Here is an 18,903-nt window from a genome sequence, read left to right as displayed (position 1 = left end):
CTTTGAATGCAGGACTTTTACTTGTACGCTAAAAGTATTCTGCTACAGATATTTGAATCCTTCTTCAACTAGTGGTGTTGTCTACTGTAGTAGTACGTTCCCCTCTCTGGACCACCACAAAGTATTCCTCCTCATACATCAGCACACCACTACAGTAATACATATAAGTACATAGCGACAGACCTTCTCGAGACCGTCTCGATCGATGGTCCGCGTTCACGGGAATCACACGGACGCGCGCCCCGGTAACACGGCGTCAACACGGAACCTGAGTGTGACAAGTACGCATGCGCTGTTTAAACCAGGAAAAGAAATAGTGCAGTTATGTCTAGGAAGAAGGAGGAATAATAAGTGAGTAGCACCTAAGACTGGTTTAATTTTCACATCTTAATGTCGACTCCCTCAGAAAGTACGTGTAGGAATGTGTAAAAGAAAGCGCAGGTCGATTTTCTTCCCGGCGGTTGCTCGCAGAAACACGACGGTTGATGTGCGGAGGGATGCTAGCTCCTCACACTTGGTCTCGCGCTTGCTATTATTTTGTATCCGTCCTTTAATCTATGACATGTCAGAAAATAGTGGTTAATATCGAATACTACGTCTCAGAGCCCAACGCTGTTCAGACGTGTTCGTTTTGTCTGATTAACAGTCCAAAACTCCGAAATATATAATTTAATTCATGGAGATAATCTGGGACTGGAAACAAGTGTTTTATATCTAAATAGTCTGGCCTTGCCACCAGCACTGGGGCTTTGTGTTCACGGCAATTTTATTAAATATGATGAGACATGAAAAAAAGGTCTCTGGTGTGACTGGTCCTGATCCTCCATCAGAAGATGGTTCCTAACAGAGCAGCGGCACCTAAAGTTGAATTAACAGTTTCAATAAAAACTGCATATCATAACCCTTCACATTCAGATGTTTTGGCTAATAGTCAAGTGTCAAAACTTATTAAGTTTCCAAGTCCCAAGAATAAATAAACAAGGCAACATAAAGTAATTGGTAATAGTCCACGATTAGCTCCTGGGGGAAAAAAATCAGCTTTAAAACCGACACCCATCACATTTTTCTACACAGCTCATCAAGGCCCTTTAGCCTCAGGACCTTCAAGCTGTTGAAAATGACTGCATTGATCTTTCTTTTGCAATCACGGATTCTGTAATGTAAACTTCAGGTACCTGGGATACTTACTGAGCACCAGTTTAATATGAGTACTGTGTTGTCTCTGTGTCTTGTGTTGACACAGGTTGGACTGCATCCAGATCCAGTCTTAGCCATGGTGTCCTGCTGCCATCCGTGCACCAGGATGTGCTCCCGCTCGTCGGCCTACACTGTGGCCCTCGGCCTGGGCTTCGTAACTCTGGGGACCAGTCGCATCCTGCTGCTCAAATTTTCTGCCAATGCTGGTGACTGACAGACGTTACTTTCTGTTTCCCCACAGAGATGTGATAAGCTTGTCTTCTAGCCAGCGCACACTTGAATAACATATAAAACGGTTGTAATGGGTTTATTCCTGTGTATTTTGTTGAAGTGCGGGACATTTGTTCACGGTGTCCCTTTGTTTGTGGTCAATTTGCAGAGAACAAGTATGACTTCCTCCCTGCATCCGTCAACCTACTTGCTGAGTTACTCAAACTGCTCTTCTGTCTGGCGCTGTCATTCAGGGTCATAGTCAAAGGTACACATCGAAGTCCCAGCTGTCTCGGTGTGTTTGTGTGTGCGTGATGGTATGTTTATTTGTTCTTCTTGTTTGTCTCTCCAGAGGGACGATCATGCCGAGAACTTGGCTTTTCCTCTAGCTCCTCCTTCCTCAATTCCCTGAAGTGGGCTGTCCCTGCTTTCCTCTACTTCCTCGACAACCTCATCATCTTCTACGTGATGACTTATTTGCAGCCTGTTAGTGAAGACTTTAATATTCATTCACATGACCGCTACCTGAGGGAAATATTGTGCATGTTAGCTTTACACGCGGGCTTCTGGAGACCATTCAGTTGCATTAATTCCAGTTAGTTACTCATCACTAACAATCTAAATGTAGATGTAACCCTTTCTATATCACACCAGCGTTTACAAAATGTCCTTGCCCAAAGACTCTGCGTTTAATGCAGTTCTCATGTTTTGCTATCACTCTGCTGTTTATCTCTAACCAGCGGTTCCTCCTCTTGTCCCCAGGCCATGGCAGTGCTGTTCTCCAACTTCGCCATCCTGACCACAGCTGTACTCTTCAGAGTTGTTCTGAAGTATGTGGCTCAACTGACCACCCTGTAATGTTTTGTTCTTCAGTACGATAGTGTGTATGTTTGACTGATACATGAAACGCTATTATGCTTTTTCAATCCCTTTTTCAATTTTTTTTTTGGGCTTGTCTTCTACTTAAACAAATATAAAACTTTGAAGACACTGAAAATGTTCAACTTTTTATTCGAACACCATTTCAAATTCTACATTGCGTGCATAATTTTGTTCAAATTACAAAGCTACATATTTGATACTTTCTTGAAATCTTGACACTAAACACAGCTTCATGTCAACCACAAAGGAAACTCAAGTTGTTTTGTTCCTCACCTTTTTCTTTCTAGGAGGCGCCTGTCCTGGGTTCAGTGGGCAGCGTTATTTGTCCTCTTCCTGTCCATTGTTTCCTTGACAACGGGATCAGGGGGCAGCCAAAACTCCATAGCTCTCCACTCAAACCCCATCTACACCCCTTCCAACTCCTGCCTTCTCTACACACAGCTGCTGGAGCAGATGAGGAACAGCAGGTCACTTTCTTTCTTGTCAAGGCCTAGTGCCTACATCAGTATTTATAATTCAATGACTCTCCAGGTGGCGAGTGAGAGTCATTGTCCAACTCTGTTGTTATGTTTTTTCATTTCACATCTTTTGTCCCGCCACAGTGCCACTAAATCGTGGGTGTCCTCCCTGCCCGGGCAGGCTTGGAGAGACAGGGTGGTGGAGAAGCTTCGCTCTCTGGGTGTGGGTCACATCCTGCTCCTCCTCCAGTGCTTCATCTCTGCCATGGCCAACATCTACAATGAGAAGATCCTCAAAGAAGGAGACCAGCTCACCGAGAGCATCTTCATCCAGAACAGTAAATTGTGAGAGGTCGACTTATGAAGAACATAATAAAGCAGAAGACACGTGGCTGAATTCAGTGCTGATCCCGAGTCCTTTGCTTCGTGGTTTTGCAGGTATGTCTTTGGTGTGGTGTTTAATGGTCTGACCCTCGGCCTCGGCAGTGAGGCACGAGGCCTCACCGCACACTGTGGCCTCCTCCATGGACACAATGTCTACTCCCTGTGTCTGGTGCTGGTCACTGGTGAGTGATCAATGCTTTTTAAAATTGTTTTACCTTTGTACAGATCCAGGCTAGCTTAGCTAACCAACTTTTTGGCTGTAGCTTCACATTGAACAAACCATGTATCGATCTACTCATCTAACTCTCAGCCAGAAAAAGACAAAGCAATGTGTCCAAAAACGATTCCTTTTAAAGTTAGGATAGAGATACAAATCATGAATAGGAATATGGAAAGATTGGCTTTTTTAGCGGCATCCGGCTGTTTGCGTTGATGTAACAAAATCACGCAACATCCGCCCGTAGTCGCACTTTGTGACCTTATACTACTTACAAGAGGGTCACTTGTCGGGTTGTTTTGCGCTTTTGAGCAAAGGAGCAACGCTGTTGTTAATATTGTAAAGACAGTGTCTAGAAAACTCCAAATAAAAGTTATTAAAATCACTCCACATTGTTATGGCATACTAAGTTGTCTAGGTGTGTACGCATAAGATAAGTTATTGAAAGAGCACATTGGAAAAACTCACACTCTTTTTCTGTCTTCTCCTCAGCTGCCCTGGGTTTATCTGTGGCCTTCATCTTGAAATTCAGAGACAACATGTTCCACGTGCTGACGGGCCAGATCACCACTGTTCTGGTTACCACCCTCTCCCTCTTCCTCTTCGACTTCCGCCCCTCGCTGGACTTCTTCCTCCAGGCTCCCACGGTCCTGCTGGCCATCTTTATCTATAACGCCAGCCGGCCCAGGGACTTGGAATACAGCCTGCAGCAGGAGAAACTGCGGGTCATCAACGGAGAGGTGTTCGAGAGGTCCAGAGGGGTAGGGAGCGAACACACAAAACACACAAAACACACACATCTTCACTTGTGACGTGGACGCACGCTTTTTCTCACAAACAGCGTTACTCACCTCACCCCCTTCCTCTCCTCCCACGCACATACCAAGCTCTCTGTCGGAAACTTGGCTCTCATTTCCCTATAATGTGATTTACTCAGTGCTGAAGGAAACCCCATTCCCTCCTATGAAAACAGCATTCAGACTAATGCTGGCGTATTATTACCTCACGTGATTTAATTTGGTCAACGTGGTCTGTTTTATTTTGAAAGAGGAAGCTATTAAACGGAACAGATCTCTACGGGGCCCTCGTGAGGACACTGTCTGGGGGTTAGCAGGGCTTTGAGGGAGTTAAAATAAAAAGTGGTGATACAGTGACGTTTATCTCACAAAATACCTTTTCTGTCTTTTCTGCATGCGCTCAACATTTTTCTCTGCGTTTCCTGCCGCAGGATGGCGAGGAGCTGGAGCTCCTGACGAAGCCCAACACGGACAGTGAATCCGAGGAAGAGTCTTTGTAGTACCGGCTCTCTGACAAGACGGAAGATTTCCTTCTTCGCTGCTGCCGATGTGAAGTCGCGGTATGGGCTGGTCCTCGTGGACGCGGCGCGGCCGCCGATTCCATCCGTCAAAGCGCCCCTCTGAACGACCATCGGCAGGCGAACAATGTGATCGTGATCGTGTGATGAAGTCTTCGATAGCTAAGGGTGTTGTCTATATTTTGAAAATGTGCCTGTCTGCCTCGGAGTGCTGTCATTTACGTGGTCGAAGAAACACCACTAATGCATCATTGTGTGTGTGTGTGTGTGTGCCGGTTGGAATCATGGAGGCTTTCTGTTACGGATAGTTTATTTCTTCTAATGATTCCTGTTGTATGTGCAAGCTATGTGGTGATCGGTGGGTTTGATGACCAGCATAAGCCGTACTTCACACAATTTTATGATTGCATCAGGCTTTATACTAGTTTTTCATTGTTGTTGTCAACCTAGGGTTAATATTTATATTTATGTGGCAAACCGAAGCGCCGCATTCCAGCACAAAAAACTATAACTTCAGAAATACATTACCAGACATGTATTTCTACGACAGGGCCAATGTTTCCATTACAGTGTACAGGGCTTTCTATTTTTCTGCAGTGTATTGTCTTAAACATGAACCAGAGCTATGAGCATTTACAGGATGTACAAGTGTATGCCTGGGTTTCTGAAAGCACAACAACGGGGCTCTTGGTTCTCCTACTTGGCCTTGAACATTTCTTTTGGTCATATGGTGTAACATTGATGTGGTTTAACTGTGAAATACCATGAAATATATTTCTTTTAAGATTCTTCTTGTGCCACAAAACTGCTTTCAATTTGTCTCAATAATAACAGTGATGACAATTAAAATTGCAATACAGGTGGGCTTATTATTTTTTTATTCCTACTGTAGTACAGCACATATTTTTAATACAGGAAAGGGCTGTCCTTGTGCACGACTAAAGTCAAATGTTTTCTTTCATCGCCTCACGAGGCCACCAGGAGGAGATGTAGCCTAAAATATTCATATTCAATATGCAGAAGTTTACACTATTGACTGGACTGTCCTGCAATCAATTCAAAGACCATTACTGGAAGTAAACAAATGTTTATTTGTCATATAGCACAATAGAGTATAAATAGGAACATTGTATAGCAACAGAAATTTTACAAAAGAGAAATAATGTGACAGCTTCTTTTCATAAAATAATCGATAACTGCACCTCAAATGCAAAGATGGTCCAATAAATACATGTCTTATTTTAGCCCCTTATCTACAAAATAAAAAAAGTGTGTGCTGGTCAAATCAATATGTAAATTTGACCTGGAAGGTCAAGTGAAGGAGACAGATAATATAATAAATGTGCAAAACACTCTTTGTTCAAATGACAAATCCCCCAAAATATCAAAAGTCCACAACAGATCTCTAAACCTTCAGGCTCGTTTACACATTTATTGACTAGCCGGCTCTAATTAAAGCATTGTGCAACATTACGATTACTTGCAGTATACTTTTGATATATATATATATATATCAAAGGTCTGGATAGGTGAAAGCAACAGTTTTGAGGCTTTCACTAAGTGCTACAAAACATTCAAGGACGTCACTGTCTGAGCCGACTGCCTGGTGGAGGGTGGGAAAAAAAAGTCATGGGTGAAAAGGAAGAGGGCCGACGATGACGAGCGCCAGCTGAAAGGCAGAGTGTGTGTGTGTGTGTGTGTGAGGGGGGGGGGGGGGCTGTTAGTAACCGTAGCCCTGGTGATATCCGTCCTGGTAACCGTGCTGATGGTAGCCGTAGCCACCATACTCGTCCTCGGGGCAGCGCATGCCCAGGGACTGCTGGATGGCCATCTCCTGCCTGCGTAGCTGCATGGAGTCTATGAGGTCATAGATGATGGCCATGGACCACATGGGGGAAGGGTACCAGGACTTCACGTTGCCGTCCTTCCCCACCAGCAGCATGGAGAAGTATTCTTGGCTGATCTGGAAGTAGTTCCTCACGTCCTTCACCAGGTTGCCCGACAGCCCCTCGCGCTCCACGGTAGCACTCCCTGGACGGAGCAGAGATTCAGCGTAGGAAATACATTTTTACCAGAGAGAGTGCAGCCATGTTTCTCCTTTGCAGACTTGTTTGACATTCACTCTATCTCCAATTGCTTGAGCTCAAATGTCAAAAGCAGAAACCAGAACCTACTGGCAACAGCTCACGGTTTCTTTTTTTTCCCATTTCTTTTTTCCCAGCAAAGTTTTGTTTGTTCAGGTTATCTATTTTGATGCTACAGCAGGTACACACATGGAAAGTGTTTTTGTAAATAACCACCTTTGAGGTTCCTCTGGGGACATTGTGAAATAATAAGTGGTCTTTTAAACTTAGAGTCCCTTCACCATTCTGTGGAGTTGTGGAACAGACTTCTAAGAAATGGCCAAAGTCACCGTGACGTCACCCATTGGTTTGTGGACGGACGTTTTCAAGCCTCCGGTTAGGCATTTTGGCCGTTGTGATCTTAGTTTTTTTTTGTAACCACAAGTGGCACGAGAGGGTGGAGCTAAGTACCACCGAGCACATTTTTACACAGTAACAAACTTTAAACACACTATGAAAGGGAAAACAACCTGTCAATAACAGGGTAGCCCCGTCCTAAAGCATGCTTTATGGTCTGTTTGACTCTTAATGGACCATAAGTTACTAAACGAACATCATGCTGTCTTGACGAATACTTGAAACTAAAGGTTGAGACCATAAACTCTTGTTTACAATGTTTACTGAGGGAATAAATCAAGAGAGAAGTAAAGTCATTTTCTCATAGACTTCTACACAATCAGACTTATTTTTTTGCAACAAGAGGAGTCGCCCCCTGCTGGTCAGTAGAGAGAATGCATATTTGAGACACTTCACTTGTCAGAACCACGTTTTATATGAGAAAGCTCTTACCATTGATAGGATAGAGTTCCAAGACGCCGCCCATATCCGTAAGCTCTGTGCCGGTCAACTTCAGAATGGCGATGTGCCTCAGACCTATGTCACAAAGGCAACGACAACCACATGGACAACACACATCAAGGAGAGGCGAATATATTACAGTGAGTTAAGAGTTTAAACAGGACCATTATGACTGTAATATGCTGACCAACTGTTTCGTAACCCCCAGTCCTGCTTATAAAAGCTGATTTGTCTCATTATTGAAACCATTCTAAGCACTGGGTTGTAGGTGAAGGGAGGAGAGCGTGGTGGTCCGGAGAGTCCTGCCAAAAAAACTCTTGTTTCCTCTGAAGCGAGAAAGCCCACATTAAACACAGGAGAACACAGGCTTTACTCGGTGAGTGCTGAATACCAGGATCAAACCTCTCAGGCCTCCAGCCCCGTCAGCAGGACAGGCCTTTGTCCGGGGCAGCGAGGGAGGGAACGGCCCCTGAGTGCCAACCCAGCCAAGAGCAACACACGATGGGGGGAACAAGTCCTCACAGACACCAGGTCTGGGTCTGCTGATAAGCAAGACAAGCTCCACTTGATTCACTCCGATGGAGAAAAAGTGTGAAAGTGTCCAGACATACACAACGTCACCGATGGGTGCACCGCTTTCTAGCGCGCCGTGTCTTACGAGAGACTTGCTGTGCAAAAACCATGGTAACGGTGTCCGTCTTTACAAGTTTCACAAGCGTTTTGGAGAACTCCGGGGGGCCTTCTGGTCACATAAAAACAAGGCTCTCTCTAAGCTCACGAAAAAACAGACCGTACCTTAGTTTCAGGTAATTTAAAAAACATAGTTATTTATATTAATGTTCCATTCCATTGCTGCTAAAAAAATTCCTCCAAAACGCTGACTCTTTCAAACCGAGTTAAACTGTATTTATATCTTCCTGAACGTCATGAGTATCAAATGGCAGATGGTGCATAAGGCATGAATGTGACAAATGCATCTATGTTCCTGACTTGAGGATTATGAGAAAGTGTGATGGGAAAGAAGCGAGAGCCAGGAACAAATAGTCAGAAAACTTGAATCCCTATAAACACGAGGTTCAAGCAGGAGAGAAACTCCAGACGGCTGCAGATATTTGCTTTTACTGAGAAGTGGAGGTCACTGTGGCCAATTACAATTAATCTTGCATAAATCTGTTCAGATAAATGTCTTAGATGTTTTTCATGTACTGTTCTAACATTTTAGGAGCTGTGGAAAAGTGGACCAACTGGGGAAGGAAAAGAGCTCCATCTCACAGATTTAGCATTTTCTCAACCAGGTAGGAAGTTTCTTTTTTTTTAATTTCTTTTTTTTTGTTTATTTGTTTTCGTCTGGCTGCAGCAACAGGAAATAGATGGAAGAGTCGTCAGTGTGAGCGGAGCTACTCTGGCTGAGCACACACAGAAAGGACAGAAAACAACTCCAAAGGAGAAAGTCCTCACAGCTTTAATGTGCACTTAACGGCATAAAATAGCACCACAATGTCAAAATGAGAGCCGTATAAATGACACAAGAAAATCTAGCCATGATTTAAAATATTATTTTTCCCATGTGTACTTCCCCTCCTCTAAAGAGTTAATTGACGGGTCACAGTCAAACGGAGTGGCAGGTTGATTTGGGGTGACTCACCAAGGTTGCAGGCCTGGCTGGACAGGGCGTAGAGCTGCTGCTGATAGGCCCACTCCTCGTCGTTGGGGGCGGAGATGATAAACAGCCGGCGTCTCCAACGGAACCTGCAATCACAGAAAGTTTCCGCCTGGATTTAAGTGGCACTTTTAGGGGCAGCAGTGAAAGCTCCGTGCTAAGACGAGGAGTCTGTGCTCGTACACCAACGTGTTGCCATGCTATTACTGCCACAGGGTGACAACCCCGAATTATGGTAAAAAAAAAAGTAAAAACTCCCAGATCTCAGCACGATGATCTGAAACTGAAATTCAGGTCTCCATGGAAACAAAAGTCTGCTTTAGACATCTGACGAAAATATGTGAGTGCAAAGATTCAGCCTTGAGGTACTTTTAATATTAGTGGAACAGACCGGCTGCCGCAATCCGCCAAACGCTGCTTATAAACACTGTAAATTGTGGTCCAGCTGATTGTTGAGCAAAACAACAGCTGTTTGATGGAAGCAGCCTTTTGGGACCACCCACTAATTCTGACAAGCAACTCTTCAGCAACACACTTGACTAAGTCAACATCTACAATTTTCAATCCGACAGCTTTATTAAAGCCAATTTCAAGAAAGAGATATTTATTTACCGCAATGCCCTCTCAGGTGGTTGGTAGTTGCTTTTATTCACGTTAAAATAAGTGCTATTTGGCCATACTTTTTGTATACTTAAGAGTTCATTTGGGCAAGTAATAATTAAGTGAAAGCTTAGTGCTACATTAATTATATTTTAGACAATAGTGTGGTAAACGGCTTCATGAAATCATCAAACAATGCTCCACAAAAGCCAGATCCATAAAGACATGCTTTTGGCCGTGGAGTGCATTTAAAACCTAGAGAAACAACTTTACCTGGAGAGGAAGTTCTCCAGCGATCTGGGCTTGTCCTCTTTCTTGCAGACGACCCCGTCTCTCTTCTGCTGCTCCATCTCTCGGATGCGGGAGGAGAAGGTGTCAATGTAGTTTAACACGGCCTTCATGGCGATGGGAACCTCGTAGGATTGCTGACGAAAGAACATCGACAAGAACCAGTTACGCTTGTTTCCAAAATGTGGTCAAACCACGGGATGAATAAGTGAAATAAGAGAAATCTGAAAAAGGCACAAAGCGCATGAAAATAGAATCCCATTGCTTTAAACAATGCTCATTAAACTGTTGTACAACGAAGTGAGGAAGTGGAGTTTTGGAACATGTTTGTGGGTCTGGTCCACATCACAAACATTCCTCACAACAACTTCTGGGAAGCGGCACAAGGCCAAACACAGCCTCCCATTTAATTTATGAAATGCTCAACAACTTCAGCATGAATATATGTAACACGCTCTCACACCTTCCTCGGGATGTGCTGAATCTCCTTCTAACTTTTTCACACCTCTCTCTCTCCTCCCTCTCTCTCTCTGCCACTTTCTGTCTCATACCAACACCCACATCCTGGTCCGCTCACAGGCGTCCCAGTCTCTGTCTTTGAGAGGGGAACACTGGCCCCTTTGATGAACCTGTCCAAAAACAGCCCAGGGATTTACCCTGGCATGCGAACACACACACACACACCACACACACACACACACACACACACACACACACACACACACACACACACACACAAACACACACACAGGTGCGGTGGAAATGCCATGTCGTGTGAATTAAAACAGTGTTTTAGTGAGGGCAGCGCATTGGCAGTAAGAGGACAGGTCCAACCATCTTCAAAGGGAAAAAAGAGAGGATGAAAGGGTCGGGCGGTGAACCCGTAAACAGAGAGTGGAGACCGACAGCGGTGCCACAAATCGATGGCCAAAGTGTGGAACCTCCTATCTGCAAAATTACCCAGGAAACGGGAGAGAAAACCTCCTACCTGCACTTTGCGTATTGTTCTTATTTTAGTATTTGTTTTTATTTTGTATTTTTGTGTATTCTCAAAAAAGATTTTCAGCCATAGAAATAGTAAGGGAAGTACTCTCACCGTAGAGGAAATGTACGTTCAAAATCCTGCTTTTTAAAATATCATGCTTCGCAATCCGTCCCCATTCAAAGTACGGATAGTTCAGAGGATGTGATTCCCGAAGGTCCCGCAGAGGAAATGAAGGCTGTGGGAGCAGGACGGACCTCAACGTATGAACCGGGACGCGTCTACGGGGAGCGACTTCCTACCTTGACTCTCATGTCGGCGTCGGTGAGGACCATGTAGAAGTCATCGTGGGTCATGCCAAACTCTTTCCTCAGCTCTGTGATCAGATCCTGGTTCTCCAAGTCCTCCTGGCGAAGACCCTTCATAGGCTTGTCTTTTTCTGGAGAATAAAAGAGAGACAGCTTATGTTTTATTAATTCACGCCATGTGTTGTGAAGGTGTATAATTCTGTCTGTGGACAAATTTAAACAAGACAAACTTACAAGTCTGTAGTATGTAGAAAAGTTCAAAGATAGGTGTAGTCCGAGCAAGGGGGTAGGGGGTAGGGGGTAGGAAGTAGGGAAGGGGACAATTTTGCTTTGCGTATTGTGTGATCTCATTACAAAATAGTCTGTAGTTGTGAAACCTAAACATAATAATATTTAATATATATAAACATCCAAAGGTTTGGTCACATTTTGCTAATAAAATCTCTTAGACAACCATAAAAAAAGTCACATAACTGTCGGACTTCTTAGCGGAAAATGAAGTATAATTGTGATGATGCATTTTTCTATTTAAATAAAATTAATTAAAACCATAAGATAACACAAACACAATTTGAGTTTTCAGCTCTGAGACCTGAGCAATGGAGAATATATTTTCCATTGCTCAGGTCCAAACACGTTTCCTTTGAAAGATGAACCAGGAACAAGCTCGACAAAGAGCAGCTTTTCTTTTCTCTGAAATCTTCTGTCGCACACACACACACACACACACACACACGCACTCTCTGTGCCGTATAATGTGTGTGAGCGATCAAGTCAGGAATTCCCTGGCACACGCTGCAGACAGCAGACAGCAGACACACACTGTACACACAGAAGGACACACAACATACCAACTTTCATCACATGCTACAGACCGAACGACCAACTTAAAACTCAAACGCTATGTGGTCACTCTAAACGGAGGGAGGGGCGACACTGAAAGAGACGCTTGTTTGTATACAGTACATCCTCTCTCACACACACACACACACACACACACACACACTGACCCTCTGGCCGGTATGTACTGTACGTGGAACAAAAGTGTAACCGAGCCCGACCACGGGGGAGGGCGGGTGACATCACAGCAGCCCTTTTTCCAGCGATCCATCTGGGTAAAACCTCGTTATTACGCGGGAGTGACAGACTCATAAAATTCCCCCCCCCCCCAAAAAAAACGGACAATGTCACAGCGCATTTCATAAAACCAGCAGAGGTGTTGTTCCTTTTGAACAGGTGTGAGCTGTTTAAGAGAAGGGAGGTTTTCTAATAGCTGTCACAATAGCACGAGAGCAGTGTGTGCGTTGGTATGATGTCATCTCAATTCACACAGGAAGGCCCACGCACTCGTATCTCATCAATACAAATACAATGAAAGCATCCTGTCGTGAAAATAATAACATTTTGGGACGAGGCAGGTAACTTCTATCAAACTACTGATATTACACTGGATAATCTACATGGTAGAAAGATGGCAGAACACCTGTTCTGGGTATTCATTAAAGTTCTATGTTAAAAGATGCAAAATATGCTGCGGATTTCTTATACATCCCGGTATGTAAGATTCAAAATGATCAATAAACATGAGCAAAAGGACGCAGTGCGTTTTTCAAAACGATGGTATTTTGCAGTGTGAAGTGCAGTCACAACATCAAACAACGGTACGTTTTTAAAATGTGGAAAACGAGCACAGAGACTTCGTTATTCTGAGTTCGGTGCATGACTCACAAGATGGGAGGACCAATGGCAGCCCCAGCAGACGGAAGGGTCAGATGTGTCTGAGAGAAATGCCAATCACCTTTTTGACGTTTTATTTTAATTTTATTTGACCTTCCCGTGCCCCGTCGACAGAAGTCAAAACTGTGTGCTCGCACTGCACGACACTTACCCAGCTGGTAGTGGTCAATTTTCATGGTGGAGTTGGTCAGGGACCCAAAGATGGTGATGATGGAGACTTTCCTGATGGCCATCTCACACACGGACTCCAGGTACTCGTCCCGCTGCTGAACGTACATATTGCTCTCCTCACCGGGGGACGTAATCAGCTGGAGGAAGGGAAAGAAGGTTACGGTGTCATGTATATGCAATGAAAAAAAAGAAAAACGCACGCACATACACAGTGGGCTGAAGAGGTGATGTTTACATTGACCTGCAGGCGAAGGAGGGGGCATATTTCCCCAGGCTGCCTGCAGCACTGCTGTGATAAGAATCTACATTGGCTGCAAAACAGAGTCAGGCAGTCTGTTAGCACACAGCTGTGTCAGATAGCTGCTGCACATATTTCATGCCTGTTCATATTACAGACCACCTCAGTGTGATTGTTTAAGCAAAGACATTATAGTCCATAAAAAGGGGAAAGGAGTGAATGGTGTGCAGCCCCTAAGCACAGAGGTGTTTTGCCGGTTTGTTGACCGCACACAAATTAATTAATCAGCAACTGATTACTTATCCAGATGCTTGGGGTTTCAAAACTTGCCAGTGCTCTTTTTTTGGGGGGGAAGTTGGAGTTGCAAAAATACCTTCAATCACCTCTTCCCTCTCCACAACTCATTTGGGTTGATATTCAATAGTTTGGCCAGACATTTCTGCTGCATTGCTGCTCTAAACAGACGGTTTACTGTCACTTATTGTGGGAAGAAATTGTATGTTAACCACATGTGATTTTGGTGTACAGAAAGAGACTAATTTATACTACTGATGGAGGCAACTCAATGACAGCTGACAATGAACATTAAACAAATAGATTGACAATATGTATATTTGCTTCATTGCTAAGAATGAGATAAATGAGAAGATTGGTATATGAAATATGAAGCTACAGCCAGTGGTCTAAGCGTTGCATAAAGACTGACGATGGTGTCGATCTTCACGTCTTACTCTCGGGGGAAAGAGTCGATCAGCGTGTTATGCCTTTAAAAAACGATATGCGTATGTAATGGGAGTTGGTTGAGAGAGGTAGCGAGTTATGTCATGCTCTCACCAACAGCCGCCTCCTGCTTTCAAAGTAGTCCAGGAAGGACGCCAGAGATCCCTTTGGAGGGGTCGTTGGCTTCCTTGTGGGCTTCGGGTAGTCCTCTTTCTCCGGGTACTTAGACAGCTTTTTTCCATTTTTCTTGCCTCCGATCTTCCCCTCCTTCCCTGCCTTTCCTGCTCTCCTCTCCGCTTTCTTGGCGGCCTTGTCGTTCTTCTTCTTCTTCTTGTCGTGCTTTTCGTGCCTGCCCTTGACCTTCTTGGTGGGGCTGATGTCGGTGAAGGTTTCCGCCTCCTCCGGCTCACTGACGGTCGGCTTGCCCGCTTCGTACTTGTCCTCGTACTCATTCGTCAACACCTGCACGGATAAATATATGTTGGTAAATGAGTAAAAGGAGTAATTGTCCACTTTTCTTGCTGAATAATAATGAATAAGTGATTAATTATTGTTTAAAAGGCACATTCTAGAGCCACACAAACTCTGCATCTAAGCAAATAATACTCTAATAGACATAAACTCTTATTTACACAACTTTCTATTTATATATCAAGGCTGAAAATGTGAAGAAAAGTCTGACACTTAATTTACACAATGAGAAAAAAAAGAAGTCATCTCTATAAATAAAAAATAAAAAGAAGACATGCATTTTAGTATCATTGTGCCTATTTTAGCTCCCCTTTCTAATCATACACATCCCCAAAACTGTTCTGTTTTCCACAAGTTTCATATGCCTGAATTATACAACTCCACACACTTTTACCTCACCTTCTCTCCCCCGTTCTTCCTCCTGGTGGGTTTGATCCTGGAGGGTTTGTGTGTGGCAGGTACGAGCTTGCGTCCGTGCGGGTCTCTGTTGTCCTTGTCGGTGCGGTTGTCTCCAGCCGGGGTGGTTTTAGCCGGGTACCTCTCCCTCTCTCTGTGGTTGTAGGAGTGAGGATCAGCGGTGGTTCTGGGGGCTGGGAGCATCAGGGCTGTGGTTTGGGCTCTGGTGGGTCTCTGGGGGGTGGTGGTGGTGGGTCGTTTTGTGGTGGTTCTTCTGGTGGTGGTAGTGGTTGGTTTGGTTGTTGTTGTTGCTTTGGTTGTGGTAGTAGTAGTGGTGGGCCGGGTTGTAGTGGTGGTGGTGGTTGGTCGTGTGGTTGTAGTTGTTGTAGTTGTTGTTGTTGTAGTTGTTGTTGTTGTTGTGGGTTTTCTTGGGATCTTCTTCCCCGGTTTTCTTCCTACTGGTGCCTCTATGGGTACACACACACAGAAAGGCAGACAATAGAATAAACCTTTTCCTCTGTTTCTTTTTTTACTATTTTGTGAGCATGTACCTTGAGAAAGTAGATTTCTTCATCACATTTGCATTTGTCCAATCCAAAACTAAAAATGCTAATTTATAAAGTGATTGTTTCCAATCACTGATTTGCTGACTTTAAAAAAAGAAACATTTCAAGTATTGCCGGACGACGTCCGATTACTCTGGTCAATCTACAAAACAAGAAACTAGAAACTGTTTTCTTCTGACGAAATAGATAGAATTATGAATGTGAATGTTCTTTTATGCATTGTAGGCAGAAGTCTTCAATATATATGTATCTCACCTGTGAGCATGCCCTCCTCCACTTGGCCCTCCACACCTGCTGCTTTACACTTCTGGACGAAGCCCGTCTGCCTGCTCCTCTCCAGCTTCCTCATGGGCGACTGGTCGATCACCTCGTACATGGCCTCCAGCCTCACAGGGTAGGGGTACCTCTCCTCCACCTGCAGGGTCTTCTTCAGCAGCACCATCCCAAACTTACCTGCAGGACACCACAGCACTCATCACATGTTGGATACAAACAGTTGCAGCTAGTCAGGAGCAGTGTGTGTGTTGCTCCATGAGCTCAGGTTGGTTGCTCATGGCTGTAGACAAAGTTATTTGAAGTAAGGAACAAAGTGCACCCCTCACTTACCTTTCTCCAATTTGAGGACGCTCATGAGTCTGGGGATGAGCGCTGTGTCCAGCGGCTCCTCCATCACCTTCCCCTCCGCGGTGATCCTCCTCACCTTGCCCCCCATCTCTCCCTCCTGATGGAAGATGACCACCTGGTGGACGTGTCGCTCGGCGAGCTCGCAGTACACATCTGTTTTCAGGAGAGACATCATCAGTCGGTAGTAGCCGTCGGAATCGTGCGGCGCCGAGATCACCAGGACGCGGTTCTTCCCCGCGAAGCTGGCCAGCAGGTTTGGTGACCCGGCGCCGTTGGGCATCCGGGTGACCCGGGCTCTCGCTCCCTGAGTGCCCTCGTCTCGCAGCGTGTTCGGCCGGCGGGGCAAGACAATCTGCCCGGCCGCCCCTCTCCTCGGCCCGTAACTGTGACCTCCTGCTCTCTTGGCCTGCGCAGACCCTGTCCTGGCGGAAAGTGGAACCCCCTCGTCCGCCTGCACATCTCCCTCCTTCCTGGACGCGTGCACGGAGATTGCCGAACCGAACCCGTGGCGCATCCGCCCGACGGGGCGCTTCCTGTCCGACGCGCCCTGCTGGGCACGTCCCAGTCTGGAGCGTCTGTGTAATTGCACCCGCTTGAGTTGAGTCTCTTTGTCGGCCTCACTTGTCCAAGTCAGCAGATAAATCAGAGCTAACGTGAGAACGAAAGCCCTCCGCATGCTGGCGAGATGTCAGACACAGTAGAAGATCCAGATCCAGTGGCGGAGCCGCGTCTTTTAGTGCATTTGAGGTCGCTAATCAATTAGTTCCAGATGAAGACATACAGTGAGCAGTGATGGGCACATAACAGTCTGCCAGCGAGGTGTTTCAGAGCATGTCTTCTGCTAAAGGAAGTCCACTTCACCGTCTGCCCTGCGCGAGACAGAGAAGGCTCAGAAGAGGAGAGTTCGTTGCGCGTAAACAGTTCATCTCAGCAACACTTCCGTTTACTAGTATAATCCCAGGGGATCCGGAGTATAAAGCTCATCTGTTACACAAACATCCACAAACCTTGTAATAGTTCCTCAGCCCTCGGGAGTGGGGGTGGGCTGGGGTGGATTAATGAAAGTCTTTCGGCGAAAAGTTTTTTTGGACCACGTCACATCTCCAAAAATATACGCACGTTAAAAATACCCTGATAAATGAATGTATCCAATTAATCCTCGGGCATTGTGTATGTCCAATGCACTGGGAGACGATCACCGGGGACCAGGAAGGAGGAACCACCGACACAATGCAAGAAAGAGTCCGCACAGGGAAAGAAGTGCCTTCGTGCTCCCTCGCAGGTTCTCCTTGGCAACACTGAGCGTTGGAGGCTTTCCCAGAAATGTCCAAACACAAACCTCAGCCTGCGGACGCAGCGTCAGGACCTGCCCCGGGACGGTGGGTTGCCAGTTGAGTCCGCAACACCCATTTGCGTGTGTGTGTGTCCCGCGCTGGCTGCGATGGTTTCAAGGTGTTTTACAACAACTTAAAGTAGCTGATTAGAAGCACATTTCGAAATATGTGGGGCTGCATACGCAACTCAGAAGCAGACGAGTTAGAGGGAAATCCAGTCCTGCTGTATATTTAAACTTAGAGCCTGATCATCCATTTACTTCTTCTACTGTTTATTGTGAGAGAAGGAACAAAATAAATGTTGTCTTTGCATTTAGTGCCATGATAATAACACAATTGCAATGACTGGCTTTGGTCTTTTATGATGTGTGTTTTTTTTGTATCCCAAATCAGACTCTTTCCATTTCCCCATTTTCAGCTTGTAATTAAGGCCTAAGTAAAGAAAAGTAAATCACTATGTCTGAGCCGCATCCACTCGCACTGCAAAGACTAAACACTATACCTACAGTGCATGCTGTCCAGCTGCCAGTTTACATTAAACAGAATACATTTTGCATCTACCTAAATATATAATGCAACGTGATAACCACGTCTATTTTTTATAGATGCTACAAGTGGCGTCTGTCAGTGGTGAAGATGCAACACCGGACTTGTAATAATATATTCCCGGCCACCCTTTGGCAAAGTAAGGCTACAAAATAATGCTAAAGCAATAAAAAGCCTCTCAGCAGTGAACCAACTCCACTTCCCTTCTGTCTCAACCTTACTACTTCAAAACATATTTAAAAAAAAGACAACACAGTCTCTTTTGTCTCAAAACCTCCTCGAGGAACAAGAGGACATCAGGTGTTTATATTCACCATCACATAATCACATATTTAGAGGCTGCTGGGCTCGGTAGAAAACTCTGTTTATATCAGAGTGCACGTGCGGGTTGTCCAGGCGGTGCAACTGTCCACGGATGGATGTTTCTTGGTTGACGAGCGCAGCCTGAAGCACCCTGCCAATGATAACTGCAGAAGAGAGAGTGATCGCTCACGTGAGTTCAACATGTTTGAGTTACTCTGTAATTACATTAACTGTACACAGAATCACCGCCATCTTCTGGTCACATCACTCTGAATGAGCCAGAGTGCAAATCATTGCCAGCTGAAACATGTATTTTACTGCCATCCGGATGCTTCTTTATTACAGACCTTTTTCATTACATTCAAACAAACCAGT

At 45.0% G+C, this 18,903-nt stretch overlaps 2 protein-coding genes across 3 annotated transcripts; one reads left to right on the top strand and one right to left on the bottom strand.

The window, feature by feature from the left end:
• The first annotated feature begins 220 nt into the window (after positions 1-220).
• slc35a5 (solute carrier family 35 member A5) lies at positions 221-5,528 on the top strand. Of its 2 annotated transcripts, none has more exons than XM_034562383.1 (10): positions 221-351; positions 1,244-1,403; positions 1,577-1,675; positions 1,760-1,893; positions 2,170-2,237; positions 2,577-2,756; positions 2,892-3,092; positions 3,186-3,313; positions 3,841-4,109; positions 4,577-5,523. In XM_034562383.1, the coding sequence occupies exons 2-10, from the start codon at positions 1,274-1,276 to the stop codon at positions 4,643-4,645; spliced, it is 1,278 nt and encodes a 425-aa protein (XP_034418274.1). In that variant the 5' UTR covers positions 221-351; positions 1,244-1,273; the 3' UTR covers positions 4,646-5,523. The 2 variants fall into 2 exon arrangements, with proteins under 2 accessions (XP_034418274.1, XP_034418273.1); XM_034562382.1 differs by having other exon boundaries at positions 251-351; positions 2,170-2,261; positions 4,577-5,528.
• Positions 5,529-5,734: 206 nt separating this feature from the next.
• Positions 5,735-17,878, bottom strand: ccdc80 (coiled-coil domain containing 80). The gene is made up of 10 exons (XM_034562344.1): positions 16,328-17,878; positions 15,977-16,174; positions 15,159-15,622; positions 14,403-14,750; positions 13,311-13,467; positions 11,417-11,553; positions 10,118-10,269; positions 9,230-9,333; positions 7,576-7,659; positions 5,735-6,694 (listed from the first exon to the last, which is right to left on the bottom strand). Exons 1-10 carry the CDS (start codon positions 17,019-17,021, stop codon positions 6,384-6,386), a joined length of 2,649 nt encoding a protein of 882 aa, XP_034418235.1. The 5' UTR covers positions 17,022-17,878; the 3' UTR covers positions 5,735-6,383.
• Positions 17,879-18,903: the final 1,025 nt, after the last annotated feature.

The sequence above is a fragment of the Cyclopterus lumpus genome, chromosome 21 (genome assembly GCF_009769545.1).
Source record: "Cyclopterus lumpus isolate fCycLum1 chromosome 21, fCycLum1.pri, whole genome shotgun sequence".
NCBI lineage: Eukaryota > Metazoa > Chordata > Actinopteri > Perciformes > Cyclopteridae > Cyclopterus > Cyclopterus lumpus.
The sequence above is the reverse complement of the archived record's forward strand: the minus strand, read 5'-3'. Positions and strand labels throughout refer to the sequence as shown.